This window comes from Hyla sarda, chromosome 1 (assembly GCF_029499605.1).
Source record: "Hyla sarda isolate aHylSar1 chromosome 1, aHylSar1.hap1, whole genome shotgun sequence".
In the NCBI taxonomy this organism is placed as follows: Eukaryota; Metazoa; Chordata; class Amphibia; order Anura; family Hylidae; genus Hyla; species Hyla sarda.
Genome location: NC_079189.1, coordinates 93,466,967 through 93,493,887, shown reverse-complemented (window position 1 = coordinate 93,493,887; position 26,921 = coordinate 93,466,967). Strand labels below are relative to the sequence as shown.

Here is a 26,921-nt window from a genome sequence, read left to right as displayed (position 1 = left end):
ATTAGTCAGGGCAGGGCGTATGCTGGCAGGGCGTATGCTGTACTTTATTATATTACAGCCCTAGCAGGATGCAATTCAGTTTTTATCTCTTTAGGGAGTATTCACATGTACAGTATCCTGCGCATACTAGATGTGGATTCCTGTTAATCAGTATGGAATTCCATGTCAGAAAGAGTTTACAGAGCAACCAGACTGATGGTATAAGCGTCAATGGTGGAGACATAGGTTGCTGGAAGCAGATGATCGCTGCCATTCAGCCCGGAGACGCCGCTTGGCGGCATCTCCGGGCTGAACAGCTGCTATCATCTGCTTTCGGCAACCTATGTCTCCACCATTCGCGCTTATACCATCAGTCTGGTTGCTCTGTCTACTCTTTCTCACCATTATTACCAGTATGGAATTCCATATTGATTAACAGGAATCCATTGCTGGCCCTAGTGTCCTTTATTTTTTTACCATTGTGCATCATCTGATTTGTATCGATTGTCGCCCTATATCTTGGGGCTATGGTCCTTGGACTACATGTCCCTTTAAATGGACTGTGTGGTATATCATTCAGTTGGTTCTGTCATCAATGAGTTTTGGTTGTCATATCTGTAACAACTCATCTTAATTGTGGGCATGAAAACAAATTCTAATGGACAGAATGAAACTACCCTGAGAATTTTTGTCTAGATATCTGCCTACTTTCTTCTATTTCCATGTTATTATGTATACAACCATACTCCATTCTATTCTAGTCTTGTCAGATATCGACATGCTTACACCTTGCACTGACAGTGACCATCGTTTCTATCTTTAAAAGACCGTCTGACACCCACTAACCCACTGACGCTGTACTAATATCACTAATATTATTAATCTTTTTTGCTTATATCATTAATGCTTTATCTTATTATTGTAATATCTTTGTTCTCTGTACCCTATTGTGGTCTCCTCTTACTCCCTGATGAACCGTTATAATCTATGGGCGAAACGCGTTGGCAAGAGAGGTCCGCTAGACTTGTATAAAATGTAGTATTTTCCCCGTATCCTATCCATACTTAGAATCAGGAGATCCCCACATAGATAGATTCACCTGTACCCCTATTCCCCTCCCTAGCACTGTTCTGTACACTACCACTCTTGAAAATTTAGTTTTCTACATATCCTAGCCTGATTGGTGACTTTCTATCATATATATATATATATATATATATATATATACTGTCTAAACTTGCAGCAGGAAACTCTCAGTAGATCCCACCTGTGTGAACGTACCCTGAAACTTGCTTAACAGTTTTAGTCCTTTTGAGTCAACACAGACTTTCATCTTTTCAAAATTTTTTATGAATTTCCATTTCTGTTCAAGTTAGAATTTCATAATAAAAAATATTGGAGTGATCACATGATCTAAAATTTACGATTCTGGATGCAGATGTGCTGGAATGTTGTTAAGTGCTGAAATGAATATGTGTTCAAGAGACTGTCCTGTATTATAGACAGTGGTCTCGGATTTCTTTGAAATCTTTATAAGCACTTTACATATAAATGTGCAGTGTAGTAAACCTAAGAAATAAACAGTATAAAGGTTAAGACTAATACTGTTTGTAGTGGATACTTTGTCTTTTTCATGATAAACTTTGCTATGTTGTATTCATACCCATTTAGTAAAGGAAAGAAAATGTATTTATTGCTGCCTTTTGTTTTTCTCTGCTGTTGATCCATATGCTTGCTTTTTTCCATGCAGTGTCTGGTTTCACTTGTCTTTATTGGATGCAGGTTTTGCAGTATACTGTTCTCGCTGCTATTTTTATTTTTGCCACCTCTGTCCTAAAATGACTTTGCACATTTGTAGGATGACAATAAACATACCTATTTACTCATGTATTTTCAATAAGCCTTGTAACATGTGTCCATTTTAGTTAATACAATACTTGTATTTGCAATGGATTAAAACTTGGGGCATCTTTTATTTGAACCTGTCTTGTTCTGTCCCTCTGTTACTACTCCTGGTAATGTATGAATTAATTTATGCCTAGATGTTACCATTCAGCATTTCAAGGGGTGTGTCTGTACATGGTCCGACAGTATTAAAATAGTGCTGACCATGTCATACTTTGTAAGGAAAGCACTTAATTGACAAAGGGGATAGTAGTAATTACTAAAACAGACGTATCAGAAGACGGGATAATTCATCTCTAAAGTGCCTGTTTTCTTTGGATAGTCCAATGCAACAAAGCAAAAGCGATGAGGCACTGCCGCTCCATGCACTTAAACAACACTGTAGGGCAAAGTCGGATAGCTCAGGTGAACACAATGGATGCCAACGTGTGTTAAATAAGTCCTGGTAAGCAGCAAAGTAAAAAAGAATCACGTTGCACTCATCGATCCAAGGTTCGACTCTTTATTAATCCTAATCCACAAAACAGAAATGAAGAAGGAATTCATGCAGGGAACAGTGGAGCATAAGCTCCATGTGCGGCAACGTACCACCAGGGTAGTGGTGAATAGTTGTGCATCAGATGACACTTTTTCCGGCCAGTTACTCGCCAAAAGAAGCATCATCTGATGTAAAACTATTCTTTAAATAACAATTCTGGGGCAGCTTTATGTTGTGCTATTTCTGTTATTCTTAATAAAAATCGATGACTACACCCAGTTGACTATTTAGTCATACATTTGTAGTAAAAAATTATAATGGAAAGACACAACAAAGAACTATAGGAAAATATATTATTGTTCAGTAGACACTAGGATTTGGCAAGATTATATGAAAATTTGTATATTTGAACAGTAGTGGTAAATCGTTAATGCAAATATTTTCTACTGTAGCGTTATTGACTAAGAAATATTTAAGTAGGTCTAATAATACAAGATCATTAGTGTAACCCCAGCAGTTGAAGTCCACCAGTGTTTGACATGTACCACTTCTTACCAGGGATCGACCGATATCGTTTTTTTAGGGCCGATAATCGGTGGAGGTTAGGGCCGATAGCCGATAACTTATACCGATATTCCGGTATAAGTAATCGGCTATTTATCCCCCCGAAATACCGCTGCAGATCATTGATTTAAAGCGGGCGCTTTAAATCAATGCACTGCAGTGGCTTTTGCGGTGCCATAGGCCGCCACCCGCTTCTCTCCCCCTACCTGTCAGGGTGGTCCGGGCCATCCATCCTTCCTGTAGTGTCCGGCAGCATTCCGGGCGGAGGGTGAACCGGTCCGGGCTGTCCTTCTTCTCCCGGGTCCTCTTCTCCACTCCGGGCAGGCTCCAGCCTAGTAACGCAGCATAGACGCCGCTGCGCAGTGACGCCCGTGTGCAGCGACGCACCTGGCGTCACGGCGTAGCGGCGTCTATGCAGCGTACTAGGCCGGAGCCTGCCCGGAGTGGAGAAGATGACCGCCGGAGAAGGACAGCCCGGACCGGTTCACCCTCCACCCGGAATGCCGCCGGACACTACAGGAAGGATGGATGGCCCGGACCACCCCCATTACGGGTTTAATTTTTTTATTGACTCGGAGGGTGGGGGAGGGGCCCGACCGGTATAGTGGTATGGGCAAAAATCCATACCGTGGAAGAAAAAAAAAACTATCCGGTTCATACCGGTATACCGCCCAGCACTACGGTGGGGGGTGCGACGCGCTGCAGTTGGTCGGGGGGGCAGTCACGGTGCGGCGGGTCGGCGGGGGGGTCGCGGTCGTGGTGCGGTGGGGGCGGTGCGGGGGGCAAGGTAATTGCCGATACCGATGATGCCCAAAATCGTGATTATCGGACGATAATATCGGCCATACTGATAATCGGTCGATCCCTACTTCTTATCATTACTGTGCCATGTGTGTATCTCCCCCGCCTCACTGTAGTCTCCAGACATCCTTTTCTCTTGCACTGTTGTATTGCGATTCTGGCATGTCCCATAGGGACCACAAGTGTGCATGAGCCTCCTCTTGTAGAGCCAGTGCACATTTCTGACTTTTCTCTTCCCCTGCCAGTCATTACCTAAATAATTCTGCTCCACCCTTTCTCTGGTGCCTGCGCAATATTGTGTATCCGCATAGTGATGGTGTTCTCATCAAGCCTGCACCACCTGGCTGCATCTGAGCTTCTTAGTCTTGTTGTTCCACAGACTCAGCACTGCTATAACACCTAATCAACTCTGCTACTTTGTTCTCTACTGTGTTGTGCTAGTACCACCTACAGTGCCAGCTCTTCCCTCCTGCCTGTATCCCTTGTGCTTGGCACTGGGGCATTCTGGGCTTCCATGCCAGCTGCCACCTAACCAGGACCACTCTCGCGGTAGTGACCTGGTATCTCCACTAGAGGTAGAGGTCCAGGGAAATACTTAGATTACGCTCCCAAGTTTACCCCAAAGTCAAACCGGTAGATGGCACAGTGGGTCCACACCCGTTGGGGTGTCACAATTGGTGGTTAAAAATTATGCATACCCGAAACTAATTTCTCTGTCTGTCCACTATTGGTTGGATTGCCAAATTATCAGACTGGATATATCTTCATAAATACATTGTTTAACAGGAGATATAGCCATGTCTGTAAATCATTGAACATAAGACAGGAACAGGTAAAGCTCCTCAAGCTTGCTCTTACTCAGTACAAGGGAAAAATTACTAAATTGCTAAACCAGTTTCTGCGTCTACTATCCCTAATGTTACACATCATTACACTAGGAGACTTTGAGGTTTCAGTCACTTTAATTGCCTTAATCCATCTCTCGTCTGCAGGCATAGGATCATGGGAAATGTAAGCTAGCCAGAGCCGGGAATGTAAAAGCAATTTATAAAATATTATAATATTTTCCTTGTAAGTTTTGGCTTTTAAATTTAAAGATTGTAAAATGTACTTTCCTAGTCATTAGTAATGATCAGCCTGAAGCCATTATCTTATTTCTTATTATTACACTCAAGGCAGGCATGATTATTGTGCACTCTATTGCTAAACATCCTAGTGCAAAATTACCAATTGCGTGACTTTATGTATCTGTCACGCCTGCATATGTGTGGAATATGTGTCCTCTCTACCCAAACATTTGCTCTGGAATCAATTATCAGGTCACTTACAGTGTAATCCTCTTGTCTGCACATTGATCACATTCCCATATAATTTACTTGTAAGAAGATGGAATTGCCATTAATTGCTGCACTTTTCTTCTTTTCTGGAACATTTAGTATGTGTTCTACAGCAGAGAATTGCTGCATAAAAGCTAAGTGTTATTTACAGTGACTTGCATAAAACTTTCTATCCAACTGTCATACCAGGGACATAAAAAATCATCATGATGCCTTCAAGGTCATCCTCATATTGCAACTGGAGCTGTGATGTAAGACAACCCTGTCTTATATGACCATTTCATATCATAAAAGCCATTAACAGTTGTTCGTGGTGTGAAAGATACAAAAGAAATAAGTATATCAAGGTATAATTATTGGCAATCCAAGCTTTGTTTTTATTGGCCTTTCCGTTCTCCCCCACCTATGTAATTTGGTGATTTGTTTTAGCATAGGATCCATAGGTAAAAGGCATTAAATAGGGGCAGTTATGAAGAATCTGTCAAATGGTTTCTCATAGTGTTACTCATCACAATGCCAAAAATCTTGCAATTTTTATTTTGGCCATTTGGCTTAAAACTAAGCTAAGACTTCATGTCCTGTAATTGTGACAAGGAAGATGCTGTTGGAAAGTGATCAGTACAGAATCATAAAGAAAGGCGATCTAGTAGATAGAAACGTCAATATATCGAGCTCAGTGCTTAGCCTCCCTGTGGCATGACCTCTTTAAAGGTCACAGATCATGCTCAGACAAGCTTCCCATTCCCAGGTTTTGTCTATTTTTGCCTATGTCCACGGATCCTGCAAGAAAGCATATCCCAAATGCTGTTAAACAGTTCAGGCAAGTTGGCAGAAGATGAAGAAAAAGATGACCCCTTGTCTGCCAGTTTCTGCTTGACCCAGTAATAAGACTTTCCAGCCCACAGATGCAAGAAGCACTTGTTTAAAAAAAAAAAAAAAAAAAAACAGTAAATAAAATTAAACTATTCAATTTAATTTATTAATAAATAAGTGGCTCTAGCATTTGATTAATATCTGTTTCTTTATCTTTAACTGCTTCTGACAGGATGTCCTTCCCCCATCCTAAACAGCTTCTTCCATGACACATGATACCCGGCTACTTGGGGAGATAGGCATTGTTTTCTTCTGTACAAGGTGTGGACCCTTCATAGATCACTGAATATTTATTATAAATAAATAAAAAATTGCCCATAGGGCCGGTCCGATCGCCACAAGTCCAGCATTGCCATTTGTAGGAATTATCTAATTATTGAAATGCACAATAAACTGGATTCAATGTCCAAAAAAATAACCCAACCTGATATTTGCCATTATTGTCAGATATGCACAAATTAGTATTGGCCAAAATGGTCAAAATCTGGTATTTCGGGGGAGTTTTAAGTGTATAGGCAGTTTTACCTATGCTACATTTCTACAGGACACCAACAATATAACAAATATAAGCAAAAAAAAATAAAAAATTCCCAAAATGTCTGCATTGTCCACAGTTATGTTCATGTCAGAGGCTTACCTAGAGCCCCTTGTCACATAACCATAGCAACATGTGACATTATGGACAACACATAGTGCTCTACAGCAGTGTTTCCCAACCAGTGTGTCGTCAGCTGTTGCAAGGTTACAACTCCCAGCATGCCTGGACATCCTTTGGCAGTCCAGGCATGCTGGGAGTTGTAATTTGCAACAGCTGGAGGCACACTGGTATGGAAACGCTACTGTACATCTTAATGTGTTGTCCACAATGTCATGTGTAGCTATGGTCATCATCATTAAAAGGCTGTGATGAAAGTGGCATCTCATTGGCTACTCTGTAAGCAGTGCTTTTAATGGTTTTAAAGATAATTAGTGGAGCCAAGCCTAGAGGGCACCCTGTGTGGGGATCCCAGGTAGTAAGTCAGGTAAATAGGTAGGTTGCTATGTAGGTAGATTGGTAGCCTTGTAGGTAGCTATGTAGGTCAGTAGCCAGGTAGCTAAGTAGGTAGGCAGGTAGCTATGTAGGTAGGTAGCTAAGTAGGTAGATAGCAAGGTAGTTAGCTATGTAGGTAAGTAGCCAGGTAGCTGAGTACGTATGTAGCTATATAGGTAGGTAGCCAGATAGGCTACTATATTAAGATGTATCCAAATTAATATTTAGATTTTTAATGCTCTACTGACTCCCAAGGGAGTTTCCACATGTTGCAGTTTTACAGCTTTTTTTTCTAAAATTGCGCCAAATATTTTATCGTGATTATGCCATTCATGGTAAAAGAAAGCAAGGCATTTTTACTGCAATCTGCATAATCAAGGTAAAATATATAATATCTGTACACTCATTAAAAAGTAATGTATCCTGCACAGATACCAAGTTAGAGTCTGTATCATACTCTAGGGCTGCACTCACTATGTAGCTGCTGGCGTCATTGTTAGAGATGAGCGAACTTACAGTAATTCGATTCGTCACAAACTTCTTGGATCGGCACTTGCTGACTTTAGCCTGCATAAATTACTTCAGCTCTCAAGTGCTCCGGTGGGATGGAAAAGGTGAATACAGTCCTAAGAGACTGTCTCCTAAGACTGTATCCACCTTTTCCAGCCCACCGGAGCACCTGAAAGCTGAACTAATTTATGCAGGCTAAAGTCAGCAACTGCCGAGCCAAGAAGTTCGTGACGAATCTAATTACTGGAAGTTCGCTCATCTCTAGTCATTGTGACTTCATGTGGCTCAGTTAGGCTAGGTTCAGACTACAGAATCTCCAGGCAGAAAATTCCGAGTGTGGCCAGCGCCGGCTGAATCAGTTGGCGCTAGGACCGCGCGGACACTGCAGTCTCCAATAGACTGCAATGTGTTCCGTGCGGATTTCCGCCTAAAGAAAGAGCACCGCCTTTCTTCAGGCGGAAATTTCCAAGCGGATTGTCTGTTCGCAAATTCCGCTTCACAAATTCCGAAGTGTGAATTTGTGAATGGAAAATCATTCACTACACTATACATTTTAGAAAGCGGAATTTCTGCTAGTCTGAACCTAGCCTTAAGCTTTCATATGCAGAAAATGTAGCAGATTTGCTATGTAGGACTGAGGAAAAGTTGGGTACTGACTCCTGGTTGCAGCTTCCCTAATTTTCTTTTAAAAAGGACACTGGTAACCCCTTAAGGACACAGGGCATACATGTACTCCCTGTGCCTGCTCCCCTTCTATAACACGCTCAGGAGCTGAGCGCGTGTCATTGCGGGATGGTCCCAGCAGCTGATCCGTGGCTAATGCCGGACATCACCAATTGTGATGATGCCCGGCATTAAGCCTTTAGATGCTGCGATAAAAATCGGTGGAGCTGATCGTGACATCCATGGTAAAACCACTGATCAGCTGAGAGGACGGCAGAAGGGCCCTTACCTGCCTCTTCACCATCCGATCCGCCCTCTCCAGGCTGGAGGTGGGAAGCGCCGAAAACACTGATCAATGCTATGCTATGGCATATCATTGTTCAGTGTATGCAATCTAAGGATTGCATGTAATAGTCTCCTGTGGGGACTAAAAAATAGTGTAATGTAAATAAAAAAAGAAAAGTTAATAAATGTGAATTAACCCCTTCCCTAATAAAAGATTTAATCACCCCCCTCCTCATTTAAAAATACAAAAATAAAAATAAACATATGGGGTATCACCGTGTGCCTGTCAGAACTATAAAAATATAACGTTAATTAAACTGCACGGTAGCTTTTTAGGACCTTAAAAAAATGTATAAAAAGCGATTAAAAAGTCCCATCAAAACAAAATGGTACCGAGAAAAACTACAGATCACAGTGCAAAAGTTTGAAAAGGATAATTTCTTTTTAATCTTTAATGTTCTCCTGACTCCCAAGGGAGTGTACTGTGATTTTTCTGAAATCACGGTAAAAAAATTGCGCTATTTTACTGCGATTTGCACAATCGCGGCAAAAATTTCTGATTTTTAACAGTGATTAGGCAAATCGTGGTAAAATAGCATCATTTCTTGCCATAATTTCAGCAAAATCGCAGTAAAACTGCAATATGTTGATACTCCCTTGGCAGTCATGAGAGCATTAAAAATGAAAATATTAAATTGCATCTTAATATGGCATCCTACTGAGGGAGTACAGATATGCTGTAGCCAGCACAGTGCAAGGAGAAATTAGGAGGCCCAAAAAACATGAATAATAAGAGACTCACCCGCAGCTCCTTCAAATCTCTTCTTGGACAGTGAGTGTTGACATTGACCATGTGATTGGAGACACTCCGGCGCCCTTCCCTTCCGACCGTGCGCTCCTTCACCCAGGATGCCTCCTTTCTTTTCCCTAGACAGCAGCTGTACAGGTAGTGACTTGCTTCACAGAGAACAGAGGACCATGGCCCTGGAAGTGGCAGGACCTGAACTACGGCTTATTCTACTTCCTGTGCCGTACTTTCGCTTTGGTGGCTTTCGCCGGCGACGGGGGCCGGTTTCGCAAAAGCGTAGGTACGCAACTGGTTCCTGTAACATACAAGATTATACTGTTTAGTAAAGAAATTCTAAGGCGCTTGCGCAGATTCTTATACTCGAGATCTTGATCTATTTTTTAGAGGTTAATTTAAACTATTCATAAAACATTGAAGATAAATAGCAGTTTAGTAGGATTTCTGCCATATCATGAAACATACGCATCAGATTTCATTGGCTGGACTGATTCTTATCCAGAATAAAGTCCCTTTCCTGAGACAACTCCCTTGAAAATCCTGTATGAATTGAGCGAAAAAAGTGTTCCATGCTGTCATTCTCCATAAATGTTTATTTTACTTATATGACCATAGGTTAACACTTCTTGGAATGTTAAATGCAAAAACACAGCTAACCAACTATAACAAGTTATATTATATGAATAATAGTTCTTTTTACCTGTAGTTTGTTTATACAGTGAGGCAAAAAAGTATTTAGTCAGCCACCAATTGTGCAAGTTCTCCCACTTAAAAAAGATGAGGCCTGTTATTTTCATCATAGGTATACCTCAACAATGAGAGACATAATGAGAAAAAAAATCACATTGTCTGATTTTTAAATAATTTATTTATAAATTATGGTGGAAATAAGTATTTGGTCAATAACAAAAGTTCATCTCAATACTTTGTGATATACCCTTTTTTGGCAATGACAGAGGTCAAACATTTTCTGTAAGTCTTCACAAGTTTTTCACACACTGTTGCTGGTATTTTGACCCATTCCTCCATGCAGATCTCCCCTAGAGCAGTGATGTTTTGGGGCTGTCACTGGGCAACACAGACTTTCAACTCCCTTACAAGTCTATGGAGGGGGGTGCGGCTCTGCCCACCAGCTCTGGGAGATGTACAAATTAGAGATGATGCCTGCAAAGCCGAAATCTGCTGTAAATACCACATACAAGTTATATAATGTACAGAAATAGTTCTAATTCTCATGTACACACACAGGTCAGCTTATCCTGAAAAGTCACCTTTAATGACAGGTACACTTTAATGACAGTTTTCCCACTTAAAAAGATGAGGCCTGTAATTTTCATCATAGGTATACCTCAACTATGAGAGACATAATGAGAAAAAAAATCCGTAAATTCACACTGTCTGATTTTTAAAGAATGTATTTGCAAAAGTTAATCTCAATACTTTGTTATATAACCTTTGTTGTCATTGAGACAGGTCAAACATTTTCTGTAAATCTTTGCAAGGTTTTCACACACTGTTGCTGGTATTTTGGCCCATTCCTCCAAGCAGATCTCCTCTAGAGCAGTGATGTTTTGGGGCTGTCGCTGGGTAACACAGAGTTTCAACTCCCTCCAAAGGTTTTCTATGGGGTTGAGATCTGGAGACTGGCTAGGCCACTCCAGGACCTTGAAATGCTTCTTACGAAGCCATTCCTTCGTTACCCAGGCAGTGTGTTTGGCTTCCTTGTCATGCTGAAAGACCCAGCCACATTTCATGTTAAATGCCATTACTGATGGAAGGAGGTTTTCACTGAAAAGCTCATGATACATAGCGCCATTAATTCTTTCCTTTACACGGATTAGTCATCCTGGTCCCTTTGCTAGAAAACTACCCCAAAGCATGATGTTTCTACCCCCATGCTTCATAGTAGGTATGGTGTTCTTTGGATGCAACTTGGCATTCTTTCACCTTCAGACACAACGAGCTGAGTTTTTACCAAAAAGTTCTACTTTGGTTTCATCTGACCGTATGACATTCTCCCAATCCTCTTCTGGATCATCCAATTGCTCTCTAGCAAACTTCAGACAGGCCCTGGCTTAAGCAGGGGGACATGTGCAGGATTTAAGTCCCTGGCGGCATAGTGTGTTACTGATGGTAGCCTTTGTTACTTTGGTCCCAGCTCTCTTCAGGTCATTCACTAGGTCCCCTGTGTGGTTCTGGGACTTTTGCTCACCGTTCTTGCGATCATTTTGACACCAGGAGTTGAGATCTTGCGTGGAGCCCCAGATTGAGGGAGATTATCAGTGGTGTTGTATGTCTTCCATTTTCTAATAATTGCTCCCACAGTTGATTTCTTCACACCAAGCTGCTTGCCTATTGCAGATTCAGTCTTTCCAGCCTGGTGCAAGTCTACAATTTTGGTTCTGGTGTCCTTCAACAGCTCTTTGGTCTTGGCCATAGTGGAGTTTGGAGTTCGACTGTTTTAGGTTGTAGACAGGTGTCTTTTATACTGATAACAAGTTCAAACAGGTGCCATTGATACAGGTAACGAGTGGAGGACAGAGGAGACTTAAAGAAGTAATTACAGGTCTGTGAGAGCCAGAAATCTTGCTTGTTTGTAGGTGACCAAATACTTATTTTCCACCATAATTTGCAAATAAATTCTTTAAAAATCAGACAATGTGATCTTATGGATTTTTTTCTCATTATGTCTCTCATAGTTAAGGTATACCTATGATGTAAATTACAGGCCTCTCTCATCTTTTTAAGTGGGAGAACTTGCACAATTGGTGTCTGACTACATTATTTTTTGCCCCACTGTATCCTCCAACTTTTTTACTGCATTGTAGCCAACATTTCAAATAGACCAGCAGGGATAGAGGTATCATGTATGGTATTTTAATCTTCTACACTGTGTATTTTAGTTAACTGTAGTTAACTGACACTTTGGCTGTTGGAAAGTGATCAGTACAGAATTACAGAGAAAGGTGGCACCAGTAAATAAAAATGACAGTAGATGAAGTTCAATGTTTAGCCTCCCATCCATGTTAAATTATCTCTTCATAGGTCACAGATCCTGCCCAGACAAGTTTACCATTCATGTGAATGGGAAAGGTCCTGTCCATTATTGCCCATATCCATGGATAGACCAGCAGGGATAGAGGTATCATGTATGATATTTTAACCTTCTACACTTTGTATTTTAGTTAACTCACACTTTGGATTATCCCATCAGGACACCCTTTTTGTAATCCTTTAGTAAATATGAATAGTGTGTGAGCGTACCTCTCCACTATATGGCCTACTTTCCAAACTTTTTTTTTTTGTATTGACATCAATATACAGTAAACGTATAAGAAAACTTCAAAAATATTTCTAGATGGGAATGATGCTAGTGATTCACAATCCTATTACCATAGTGGAACCACTAAATCAATTGTTCCACTCCTGGGGAACCCTTGCTAATACTGTTACCTTGGTTATTGGTTACTGTTACCTTGGTATAAAGAAGTGTAAAGCATTCTATGATTCTTCCCTAGTACTATATTTAGGTTGAGTGTTCAAGAAGACATCGCACAGCCTGAGGTCTGGGAACCATTAAGCTAATGTCCTTTTTTGTTCATCCACTACAAAGTGCAGTGTTTTGGCTTATTTTACCTTTATCAAGACTTAATAAAGATGCACATGTTGAAACATCACACATTGGCCCTGATTCGCTATAGTAAACCCAATGTGTTTTGTCGGGCTGTGCACCAAATTCTTGTGCATTGCGCCAGAAATTCTGTATGAGCCAGAATGTGCGCTAGAATGTGCGCCAGAATTTCAAAAACCTGACCAGCTCTCCATTTTTACTAAGAAGACCTGGGAACGAGGCATGGTCAACGTGAAAGGGGCATGTTCACTAAAAAGGGGGCGTGTTTCCAAAGTTTTCAAAAAATCCCAACATATTTACTAAGCATTCCACATAAAATTTAGTGGATTTGAGCTCTGAAAAAAACCCACAGCTTAGATGTGTAAAAAAAAAAAAAAATGGGGAAAAGTGCAAAACATAGGGAAACCTTACACAACACCTTAAGAAAACTACACACCACTCTTAGTAAATCAGGGCCATTGTGTTGGATGAAATAAAACATTGGCTTAATGCTTCCTGGACTTCAGGCTGTGCTGTGAATTTGTGTCCTCTGGTCTACATTTCTAGATCAGCATTTGAGTTGGTCAAGGGCACTGGTGAGCATCTTCAATGTTGGCTTCTCCTTGCAGTTTTGTATTCAGCTTAAGATGAATGCTGTTTTTTCAAGCATATTTAAGCAGACCAAAATCAGCTTGCCACCTCTACAGTAAAAGGTTTTTCTGGGGTTGTATCTTGGGTCAACCATGACTGGATTTTCTAGTTGAAAAGCATTGCTCTACCAGTGTGGCCCTTCCATGAAGACCTGTTTTTGTATGAAAGCTGCCCTAGCTAACTGCTGGTATCTTCAAGGAAGCCATGTCTGACTTCATTTCCTGTATTAAATGCTACAGGTGACATTTAGGGCCCTATTACAAGAGGCCATTATTAGGTGAACAGGCTGACATCACCTGGTGTAATAGGACCAGCGATTACCCTACAAACAAGCAAACACTCATTTTCATGCTGCCCTGTAAGCCGTGTAATAGGCTCTCTATACGAGTGTCGATCAATAAGATGGGCATTCGTTCATAAATGAAGAAATTTATTACAACCCTTAGTGTTTCATCTGGTCATTCCTAACAATGTCCGTGTCATGCATGACAATGCAGAAAGGTTTTTGGTGTCTGTGCCTAGGAATGCCACCCTAACCTCTGAGCTGAATATACTGGAAACTTTTTAATTGAGACTGTAAAATGCTAATTGAGTTCCTTTTAGAATTGGAGATTGCTGTTTTGTTTTATTTTTCCCTTTAGAAATAGCTAATTGTTCTGTCACAACATAATGTAAGACAATGTCTATACACAACAGCAGTAAAATGGAGAACATCTGGGTTGCTGAGTTTTTTGCTGGCTCAGGTTTGTATAGAGTGGAAACTTATTTGAAGCCTTTGAGTCCCTTCCAGGTCATTTTTGTTTTATTAGAGGTTTTTGACAATAGATAAACAATATTCTATCCAGAAGATGTCACACGCAGAAGGAAATGTGTAGTAAGTTGAACGAGTTGTAAAGACACAAAACAGACAAACAGATTGATAATATTGAGGCCTAGAGAGCTTGTAAACCATTAGAGATGATTAAATAGTGACAAGCCTCCCATAGTGAAGGAGACTGACACGTTTTGTGAATGTTATATTATTCTACATACCTGCCAGAGGACAAGACCTCCCTGTTTGGTGGGCATCCTGGAAGTCAGAGAGGAGTACACACGAGGAAAGTAACCCTAATCAGAAGACTGTGAAGCTCGGAAATACGTTGCCACCATAAAGGGAAAATCCATTTAGTTAAGAAACATTACATTTTAACACACTTTAACTTTCCTCTTTGAATTCCTTTTCAGTCTGACCATAGTGCTCTCTGCTGGCACCTCTGTCCATGTCAGGAACTGTCCAGTGCAGGAACAAATGCCTATAGCAAACCTGTCCTGCTCTGGACAGTTCCTGACATGGACAAAGGTGTCAGTAGAGAGCACTGTGGTCAGACAGAAAATAAATTCAAAAAGAATAAAACTTCCTCTGTAATATTCAGCAGCTGATAATTACTGGAAGGATTAAGATTTTTAAATAGCAGTAATTTAACTTTCTGGCACCAGTTGGTTTTAAAAAAAAATTGTTTTCCACTGGAATACCCCTTTAAAACAAAAAGAATATGTTGTGTTATGCCTAGTGTAAAACCAAAGGGACAGGGATTGCTTGATACAATGATTGTCATGCACGTACCCTTCAGGCATAACACAAGATATAACCGTAACATGTAGTCATGCAGTGAGTGCTGTTTGTTTTTGTAATCTAAAATAATAAAATGAATGGGGTCTTCTAATGATGGAAGCCAATGCAAGTCATCAACTTCCTATGCGAAAAAAAGAACATGTCTAACAAAAAAATTGAAAAAAGGAAGAAAAACTTGAATTTTGAAGAACTTTTTCTTTTAGTTGCCTTTTTCTTTCATTAGATGGTCATCTTAGAGAGTTCTAGCATTTTTTATGGTATTTTAGAGCACAGTTCAAGTTTAATAACAGCTCATATTATTATTTATCAACAATCTCAGTACTGTGCATAGTAAAGTGGATGCTTCCTTGAGAGTTGGTCCACAGTTTTTGAAGCAGATTTTACAGTATGGACTGCAAAGGGTGAATCCCTAGTGAAATTCTGCACAGATTTCCTTCTGCAGTTTTTTTTTTTTTTTTTTTAGCTTTAATTGCAGTGAATTTTCAGTTTGGAATCCACATTGAAAATCCACAACAGTTTTGCCAGTACAAATGTACAAATGTGGCCTCAGATTTTGTCTTCTTACTTTTATATATAAATTTGTAAGGTATATTGTCCGCCATGCTTGCTTGCTTTAATGGTTTGCAGCCTACATTTCACAGATATACAGGCATTTAATAACCATGCAGAAAAAAATGTGTATATATATATAGAGAGAGAGAGAGAGAGAGAGAGAGAGAGAGAGAGAGAGTGAGAGAGATTGATTGATTTGTTCAGTAATACAAATAAAGTGGCACTACCCATCATGTATTACTATTTGTGGTAGTGCTAACTTTCTACAGCACTGGACAGTGAGAGTGCACCCATTTAAGTTATTTTTCTAGTGGGCTCACAATCTGGTTTTACGATCTTAGGTCAACACAAATAGACATAGGATGGTAGTTTACCTACTGGTATGTTTTGGACTATAGATGGACTTTGGACGGAATTCAGAGTACATGTAGAAATTCCCTGCAATTTCACATTAGTAAAAATACATATTTATGAGTTTTTTTTTTTTTTTTTTTTTGTAGATTGTTAGAGGTGGAAAAAGCTTTGAAAGAAAGCCTGGACAACATAAGTTTTTTTGTATGCTATTCTGGGAATAGCAATAACATTTCTTAATTTATAGGGCTGCCTATAGACATCCCATATGGTTAATGTATTTCAAAGGTGCTAAGATACATCTGGAAACAGAGGTCTCACACTTGCAATATTCCAGCCTCTTGTTAAAACCATTGAACTAGATCAACCCTTACATTGCCACTGTAGTAAGAATGAGTTTCACAGTTCTAGTTACTGTTTAAGGTATGGTGTATGATGGATGATGCATACTGATTCATTCAGAGTGTAATCCCTGATACAAACCATAGACAAGTATGCAGTCTAAAAAGTAGATGAATAAATGCAGTGGAGTTGTATGACATTCTTTTAGCCTGCTCAGGTGCATTAAAACAAAACAACAGTATTCTCCTCTAATGCATTGATCACAGCTCCAGGGGCGCAGACATAAAAAAATCGAAATATACCGGCGAACACACCATTGTCTATCATATTGGACTAGTAATGGATAATAATAAAGGTGGTTACCAGACAGCTGCAGAACATCTTATTAGAATATATACATCAATGCTTTATAAAGAGGAACTGTAATCTCTCTGGACAGTCTTTTTTTTTATAAATAGATGTATTCTCTTTGTAGTAAGAATTCTGTATCATCTTTTCTTAAAACTGTTTTGTACTGTTCCGCTGTTATTTCTCCTAAAAATATATGATCAAATTGACAACTGGGTGGTTACAAGTTGGGGAGTATCCCTACACTGCCCCACACTGTCCTAGCAGTGCTGACAGCGGGGAGTACATGTATTCCCCACTGTAGCACGCCACCTTGTGCTCAGTGCTGTACATTTGCGGCACGGCTTTGGAACGAGCTGAGGATCTGCGCTCACTTTATAGAGGTTGAGTTCCAGCCACTGGAGACTCCCCGCTAATGGCAGACATCAGTGATCATGTTGATGTCTTTCGCTAACCCTTTAGTAACCCTGTGATCAATGTCGATCATGGCATCTATAGAGAAAATAAAGGTGGCGGTGGGTTCATCATGATTGCGTTTAAAAGTCCCCTAAACTGTAAAATAAATATCATATTTTGAAAAAAAATATGTAAAATCCTACTCCAATAAAAATCACCCCTTTTCCCATAAAAAATTTGTTTATGATCCCGCCTGGTGAATGGCCTAAACATGAAAAATACCAAATGGCAGAATTGCTGATTTTTGGTCATATCATTTCAGAAAAAATAAATAAAAAGTGTTCAAATATTTAACTTAAAAAGTGTGACCATAACTGCCATACTGGTTTGAAAAAATATCATTTAGCTCAAGTGCTATACTGCTCAAAAAAATGAGCAACAGGGAACACTTAAACAACACAATGTAACACCAAGTCAATCACACTCCTGTGAAATCACACTGTACACTCAGGAAGCAACACTGATTGACAATCAATTGTGGGGTTGGCCCTGGGTTCCTCCTAATGCAAGACAATGCTACACCTCATGTGGCTGGAGTGTGTGCAGCAGTTCCTGCAAGAGGAAGGAATTGATTCTATGGACTGGCTCGCCCGTTCCCCAGACCTGAATCCGATTGAGCACATCTGGGACATTGTAGCTCGCTCCATCCACCACGTTGCACCACAGACTGTCCAGGAGTTGGCGGATGTTTTAGTCCAGGTCTTGGAGGACATCCCTCAGGAGACCATCCCCCACCTCATCAGGAGCATGCCCAGGCATTGTAGGGAGGTCATACGGACACGTGGAGGCCACACACACTACTGAGCCTCATTTTGATTTGTTTTAAAGGGGTTATCCAGAAAAAAAACTTTTTTTTATATATCAACTGGCTCCAGAAAGTTAAACAGATTTGTAAATTACTTCTATTTAAGAATCTTAATCCTTTCAGTACTTATGAGCTTCTGAAGTTAAGATTGTTCTTTTCTGTCTAAGTCCTCTCTGATGACGTGTCTCAGGGAACGCCCAGTTTAGAAGCAAATCCCAATAGCAAACCTCTTCTAAACTGGGCGTTTCCCGAGACACATGTCATCAGAGAGCACTTAGACAGAAAAGAACAACCTTAACTTCAGAAGCTCATAAGTACTGAAAGAATTAAAACATTTTAATAGACGTAATATACAAATCTGTTTAACTTTCTGGAGCCAGTTGAAAGTGACCCGGCTGTTCAGGACCGCTGCGGTGAAATCGCGGCGTCCCGAACAGCTTACAGCACACCGGGAGGGCCCTTACCTGCCTCCTCGGTGTCCGATCGGCGAATGACTGCTCCGTGCCTGAGATCCAGGCAGGAGCATTCAAGCGCCGATAACACTGATCACAGGCGTGTTAATACACGCCTGTGATCTGTGTAAAAGATCAGTGTGTGCAATGTTATAGGTCCCTATGTTAATAAAGGTCATTTAACCCCTTCCCTAATAAAAGTTTGAATCACCCCCCTTTTCCCATAAAAAAAAATTAAACAGTGGAAAAAAAAAATAAATAAACATATGTGGTATCGCCGCGTGCGTAAATGTCCGAACTATAAAATTATATCATTAATTAAACCGCACGGCCAATGGCGTATGCGCAAAAAAATTCCAAAGTCAAAAAAAGCGCATTTTTGGTCACTTTTTATACCATTAAAAAAATGAATAAAAAGTGATCAAAAAGTCTGATCAAAACAAAAATCATACCAATAAAAACTTCAGATCACGGTGCAAAAAATGAGTCCTCATACCGCCCTGTACGTGGAAAAATAAAAAAGTTATAGGGGTCAGAAGATGACATTTTTAAACGTTGAAATTTTCCTGCATGTAGTTATGATTTTTTCCAGAAGTGCGACAAAATCAAACCTATATTAGCAGGGCATCATTTTAACCGTATGGACCTACAGAATAATAAGGTGTCATTTTTACCGAAATATGCACTGCGTAGAAACTTAAGCCCCCAAAAGTTACAAAATGGCGTTTTTTTCTTCGATTTTGTCGCACAATGATTTTTTTTTCCATTTCGCCGTGCATTTTTGGGTAAAATGACTAATGTCACTGCAAAGTAGAATTGGCGACGCAAAAAATAAGCCATAATATGGATTTTTAGGTGGAAAATTGAAAGGGTTATGATTTTTAAAAGGTAAGGAGGAAAAAACGAAAGTGCAAAAACGGAAAAACCCTGAGTCCTTAAGGGGTTTAGGACATTAGATCAAAGTTTGATCAGCCTGTAGGGTGGTTTTCCTCTTTGATTTTGAGTGTGACTCCATATCCAGACCTCCATGGGTTGATAAATTTGATTTCCATTGATAATTTTTGTGTGATTTTGTTGTCAGCACATTCAACTATGTAAAGACGAAAGTATTTCATACGATTAGTTCGTTCATTCAGATCTAAGAAGTTTAACTTATTGAGAAAAATATCTCTCCCCCAGACTTTCTCAGATATTACCTTTATACTGAAACATAACCTTCTATGTGTTTCACAATATGAACCTACATCAGAGAATAGTTCAAGAAAACACATAAAATCCCATCCCTTCCCCAATATCGCGCCACACCCCTACCCCTTAATTCCCTGGTTGAACTTGATGGACATATGTCTTTTTTCGACCGTACTAACTATGTAACTATGTAACATCAACATCCATCCATAAATTAGAGGGGGTAGCTGGGGGTAGATAACTTTTTGGAGACTACTCTCTATCCTCCATTGACATAATGGAAGATTAAATAAACATTTATCAACTGCGATGGGCTGGACCTTTTTGGACACTTTCCCCCTGAAATTAATCACCCTCTTGACTGTTTTATCTTCCCCATTAACTACAGTACTTCTTTAAGAAGCCACCATCAGTAGCTACAACACCATATTCTCTGTAGAATATTTAGATGGTGGACTTTATGGTGGTAAAATGGAGACACCCTGCAGACTGGTCATACTAGACAGAACTCCTGCTCGAATATAATGTTAGAATTGTAAATAGCTGGAAAAAAAAACTCATCAAGCTGTACAAACATCTATCTCTGCATATGCTTACTTTTGTCTAGATTCTTATGTACTATGTATAAGCCATTTTCAGCCATTGATTTCAATAAGTTCATAGTTCTTTGTAGAATACATACCATCTGTCATTTTCCCAGCAGATGTATATTGTCTCTTGTCATGAAAATATATTTTCTTTATAAGCTATAAATTAGAGCTTTGTGGACGTAATGGTATATACTGTAGAAGACAAACAGTGACCAATGTATATGCGGCCATTACTCTGGACTTCTCTTCTAACAATAACCCCCGGAGATGACATGGCATCAATTTATGAGGATGTTGGTAAAATGTTGGCATTATTATTCCCTGCAGTGTTTGTTGGAGATAAAAAGCATCTCTCCTCTTTAACAAACTAACTTAATATTTATGATGTGGTTTTGGGACTTTCAGCTGCCTGTCATCTCCTGTCCTGTTTGCTGAACTTTCTTTAGTTGTTAGGAAATCAATGCAGCAATGCAGCATGTGTGCGCCAGGCAGAGAACAAAGTTCTTCATATCTGCTTTAATGTTGACGGTCAGGATATTTTGTGGTCCTTAATAAATGGACTTTCTAAAGGACTTTGGTATGCGGTGAGTGCCAGCTATTATCAGAAGTCGGACACTCACTGCTAATGACAGGTAGCAGTGTCATTACAAAGTACTATTGGTCATGCAGAAAACAAGCTCTCATATGGGTCCGTAGATGGGGAAAAAAAAGTTATGCCTCTTAAAAAAGTAAAAGAAAAAAACGAAAATGCAAAAATGAAAAGTGTCCTCAAGGCAGTTAAAGTGTACCTGTCAACAAAAAACTTTATATGTATATTTGCAATATACATAGGTTAAAAAATGTGTATATTTTTGGGTAAAAATGTGCTATTCCTGCAGCTATTGCCTATGTGTCTCTATGAGGAGTCCAAATACAGGAAGTGAGGGCGGGACAAGCAGGGCTCTGTGCAGGCTCCTAGCTTGTCAATCATCCTGATGTGTGAGCCCATAGCATGTCACAGAGCCTCACTGCAGAGCCCTGTTTGTCCTCAGTGCACAGATCCCTGCTTGTCCACCATCACTTCCTGTATTTGGACTCCTCACAGAGACACACAGATAATAGCTGCAGGGATAAAAATATACATATTTTTTAACCAATGTATATTACAAATATACATATAATGGCATTATCTACATTATATAAAACATTTTTGTTGATGACAGGTACACTTTAAGGCAGTTTGATATTTAAAAAAGTTTTTTTTCTAACTTCAGTAATGCTTTAAAACACAGCAGTGTATTTTGTAATTTATTTTTAGAAAATAGCGTATAAAATTATTAACAGTCCAGTACACCAATTAAATTGTTCTGAATACAGGGTTAAATTTTTTTTTTTATACCGGGGAATACTGGGGGCTGCACCGAGATCTTGGGGTTCCCCAGAGATTATACTTTGGATAGGGGATAAGATGTATAAAGCTGGAATACCCCTTTAACCCCTTAACAACACAGGATGTAAATGTACGTCCTGGTGGGATGGTACTTAATTCACCAGGACATATATTTATGTCCTATACATTACCACGAGCATCGTAGCGATGCTCGGGTAATGCGCGGCAGGTCCCGGCTGTTGATAGCAGCCATCCGCGCGATCACGGATGTCGGCCATTACCGGCAGGGTAATGGCCGCCATCCGCGATCGCGCGGATGTCTGCCATTAACCCCTCAGATGCTGTGATGCTGCAGCGCTGCGGTCACTAAAATGGATGTTTGGATCGCCCGCAGCGCTGCCGCGGAGATCCGATGATCCAGAACAACAGACGGAGGTCCCCTCACCTGCCTCCATTGCCTTACACGGGTCTTCTGCTCTGGTCCGAGATCGAGCAGACCAGAGCAGAAGATGACCCATAACACTGATATCGCTGCATAGCGCTGAACAGTATTAGCAATCCAATGATTGCTATAAATAGTCCCCTATGGGGGGACTATTAAAGTGTAAAAATAAAAGTAAAAAAAGTAAAAAATAAATGAATAAAAAAGTAAACAAAATGTGAAATATCCCTTCCCCAATAAAAAAATTAATTGTCCCATTTTCCCCATTTCACCCCCAAAAAGTGTAAAAAAGTAATAAATTAAATAAACATATTTGGTATCGCTGCATGTGTAATTATCTGAACTATTAAAATAGAATGTTAATGATACCGTACGGTGAACGTTAAAAAAAAAAAGTCCAAAACTTCTGCTCTTTTTTTTTTTTTTTTTACATTTTACTCTAAAAATTTTTCATAAAAAATATATTTAAAGTTTTATATATGCAAATATGGTATCAATAAAAAGTACTGATCACAGCGCAAAAAAATGAGCCCCCATACCTTTTATGCCGTCCGGGCTGCAAAATAAAAGAAAACACACTTTCTCTTACCTGCCAACGAGCCCCCGGAACTCTGGCACACTTCGGTACAGGTGTTCGGTCCCCGGGCTGTATTCTTCTTACTTCCTGTTAGCCCGGCACGTCACACGGAGCTTCAGCCTATCACCGGCCGCAGCGATGTCCCGCCTCGGCCGGTGGTAGGCTGAAGCTCCGTGTGACGTGCCGGGCTAACAGGAAGTAAGAAGAATACAGCCCGGGGACCGAACACCTGTACCGGAGCACTATGGGAGCGTATGCAGGTAAGAGAAAGTGTGTTTTCTTTTATTTTGCAGCCCGGACGGGATAAAAGGAAAAAAGTGCGTGCAGGAGTACTCCTTTAAGGATTTTAAAAAAAAATAAAAAAAATGTATTAAAATGTATAAAATGTAGCTCGTTCTCTGTCAATAAACGTATATTTTATTAGAAATAATTGAATAGATTTATAAAATAGGCATATAAGACTAGAATCTGAGCAGGGCCCTTGCTTCAGATGGTTAATATCACAATAAAACATATAATAAAATGCAATGAATATGCTGTTTTGTGAATGAAATCTGCCGCCTTACTTAACTTAAAGGAATACTCTGTTGCATTTATTTTTAATTTTTTACCCTCTGTACCTGGGCTGCCAAGCGAAACAAAACAAACTTTAACTCACCTTCCTATGTTCCCCCGATGTCCTGTTCTCTGGTCACCGACTTCTTCCGCTTCCTGTAAGTCGAAGAGTCACGTGACGCTCAGCGTATCACAGGCTGCAGCAGTGTCGTCCTGCAGCCTGTGATACGCTGAGCGTCACGTGACTCTTCGAAGCGGAAGAAGTCGGGCACCGGAGAACAAGACATCGATATCAGAGCAACGGGGGAACGTAGGAAGGTGAGTTAAAGTTAGTTTTTTTTTTCTTAGCAGCCCATGCACATAGGGTTAAAAAAAATGCACTGGAGTACTTCTTTAAATCCAAATGGTAATTCTGGTACTAGGGTCATAACATAGGTAGATGTATATATGTTGTTAAAACCGGTATAGTTACAATATAAGGGTGTCTTTGAAGGAATAAATAGTATCCTAGATTGTCGAAAAAACAGGTGACGGCGATCAGGCATTGCAACTGAATACAACCACCACAATAAAGGTATCCCGGTTGAAAACGGTAGCGGTGCTGGCTTGAAGAAATGCAAAGCAATAAAACATCAAAAAGAGATGCGAGGGAAAAAAGCTGCACTCACCCACTCAGAATTGAATGCCGATGAATTCTTTATTTTTCAGTGTCCGAACAGCAAAGGCAGTATACAGCTGGATGTGCGGGGAGCGAGAGCCGAAGCTCTCAGGTGCGGGGGGGGGGGGGGGCATACCACTTGACAACTAGTTTTGCGTTGGAAATGGCCGTAGGTACGTCGTATCTTAGATAGTGCCGAGTGCTGATTTGGAACAGTTTGTGGCAGTCTGTTAGTACTACGGCACAAGCAATTTGAGAAAGCAATAAATCCAGTTGGAAAGAAAATTGTTATGACAAACTAGTCATCTGTAATAGTTATGCCCCACGGGCTGCTACCGGCCTAAAGTTGTCTTTTACCTGTGGTCTTGAAGTAGAGATCGTAGCTGTGTACGGGTGAAGCGAAGATCGTAGCTGTGAGAAGATAACGGTGAAAAGCGCTGTTTGTGTTGTAGAGCGTGCAGGTGTCAGTTCCCTTGTCTGCTTTGTGGCACGGAACGGTGTCCAGCTCAGGATGATGGTAGTTGAGTAGCACAAGTGGCGCTGGCAAACCTTATCAGAGAGCTATCCTCGTGCAGCAGTTAGGCGCGAAAACACATCATGCTGTGGTCCTAGGTTGCGGGGACTGCAGCGCTTGCGAGGACTGCAGCGCTTGCGAGGAGCTGATCATAAGAATTTGCAGAAGCAGTAGGGTGGAAGTGGTAGTTAGTAGATTGCGTGGGTATTGCCAGACGCGCTTCAGGGGAGTCCCCCTTTATGAATGGTTGCTTCAGTGACACTTTTTTATCTTTCCTTTGCGCTCGAGTTGCAAAAAGGGAAATAACAAACTTTAACTCACCTTCCGCCACTCCTCTGGTACGCCGGTATCGCTTTTCTGGGCCTGGTCTCCTGGACGTGTCACACTGCACTCAGCTTATCGCCGGCCGCAGTAAAATCCTGTCTCGGCCATTAATACACTGAGCATAGTGTCACGTATCAGGTATGGGCAGCGGGGAGAAGATGGGGCCCAGGCCTGTTACATAAGACTGCACTCAGCATATCACCACCAACTGTGCTATTCCAAACAGAGACATCCACTAAAGAAATGTACCCTTTAAAGTGGTATTCCAGCTAAATACATCTTATCCTCTATCCAAAGGATAGGGGATAGGATGTCTGATCGCGGGACCCACTGCAATCTCAGTGCAGCACCCGCACCCGGGGGGGGGGGGAGTCCCAGCGGCGGGCCCCCCCACCATCAGACATCTTAAAATTAAGGGTCAAGGGTCTCTTTAACATTTCCCCTGTACTGCAGCTGGGGCTCTATGGTGATTTTTGGTACAGTAGGTGCATTGCTGTATAGCAAACCATGTCCATTTGTCTATTTTTGACAGTTAAGTAAATTGTTCCTTTTTAATACTGTTTTATGTTCTGAAAGATATTTATAAGTAATCTACAATTTATTTTATTGCATTATTATCACAATATATTACAGTATGTGAATGTCTTCAGACTTTTCATGTACTGTACTTGTTTTTTATCTTTGTAGAACACTGGGAGATCAGAGCTGCCAACAGTCCTCACCCAATTGTATCCTAAGATTAAGCCTCATAATGAAAGAGGAGAGGATGACTACAACATGGAAGATATTCTTATACTGTTGGTCTACATATACTCTGTGACCGGAGAAATCATGATTAATAAAGAACTAGAAGTCGCTGAAGGTCAAGTGAGAAAAGTCCTCGTACAATGTCTGTGCGAAGAGCCCGACCCGAGTCCCCTGCTACAGAAAATGACAGGTAAGTACTTTACACTGATTTTCAACATTGCTTGCTGTAAAAATATAATTAAGGATCAACATATTATCAATATTGGCAGCTTAAATCTAATCTAATCAAAAAAAATTGTGCTGTATACGATAGGAAAAGAAAATATTGAGTACATTAAGTTACATTAACTGTTTTAGTAATTTTATTTTTGTGTTACTCTCATGTACATGAACAAGTTGTATAAAAATAAGTTTATGGTATTTCGTGCAAATTTATCATAAGAATACACTTATCCCATGTACACGTGCTCGCTATTACCCTGATTCAATAGAATTTTCAGTGACCGGGAAAATGGGTAAAATGTGCAAATACAATCAGCCTTCAGCCTAGCCGTCCTTCTACTTCTAATTTGGGTTCATCCTCTTTTTGGCATTTCTTTACAAGTCAGTGGGTCCCATTAATAACCTCATATATGTATTTATTTTAGACTTCAGCCTAAGTATTTCTCACTTTCTATACCTATTCTTTGCTCATACAGTAAGGCTCCTATTACACAGAGCGATTATCAGCTCATAGGAAGATATTGCCTGATTAATAGGGCTAGTGATCAGTCGATGAACGAGCTCATGCCATTTGATAAGGCTCTGTAAACAAGTGGGGATCTATGTGACTCGTGCTGTCTAATAGGGCTCTTACTCAGCAATTTGGAAATCCACACTGAACTGTTATTTTTTATTTAATTTTTTAACAGTCTACTTAAATGTCCAAAATTGTGGAAACCTTTAAAGGTACATTTCACAATAACTCTCAGCTCCGTTAAGTCCCTAAGCACATACAGTTGGTTGTGAGCTGCTCACAACCAAATCATGTGAGAATCCACTAGACAGCTGATTTAACACTTTTCCCTGTTGTGAAAAGTATTACTTTATTACTCTTTCCATTTTCATGAAAATAATTAGGACACATGTAGGATGATGAGCCGGTTCCAGTAGTTAAAGGGGTATTCCAGGCAAAACCTTTTTTTATATATATCAACTGGCTCTGGAAAGTTAAACAGATTTGTAAATTACTTCTATTAAAAAATCTTAATCCTTCCAATATTTATTAGCTTCTGAAGTTTTCTGTCTAACTGCTCAATGATGATGTCATGTCCTGGGAAGCTGTGCATGATGGGAGAATATCCCCATAGGAACTGCACAGCTCCCGGGACGCGAGTCATGAGAAAGCAGTTAGACAGAAAACAGCAACTCAACTTCAGAAGCTAATAACTATTGGAAGGATTAAGAATTTTTTAATAGAAGTAATTTACAATAACTTTCCGGAGCCAGTTGATATATAAAAAAAAGTTTTGGCCTGGAATACCCCTTTAATATAACAAATAAGAACCA

The 26,921-nt window shown here is 40.2% G+C and overlaps 1 protein-coding gene across 4 annotated transcripts in view; it reads left to right on the top strand.

Annotated features, from left to right (window-relative positions):
* SCFD2 (sec1 family domain containing 2) overlaps positions 1 to 26,921 on the top strand; it is a 555,742-nt gene that overhangs the window by 202,956 nt on the left and 325,865 nt on the right. For all 4 annotated transcript variants that reach the window (XR_008888884.1, XR_008888883.1, XM_056558002.1 and 1 more), the window contains exon 5: positions 25,314 to 25,563. Coding sequence is in view for 2 of the 4 variants with exons in the window: in XM_056558002.1 (XP_056413977.1) it covers positions 25,314 to 25,563 (250 nt within the window). In the remaining 2 variants the exon portion in view is untranslated. The remainder of the gene's footprint in view (positions 1 to 25,313; positions 25,564 to 26,921) is intronic.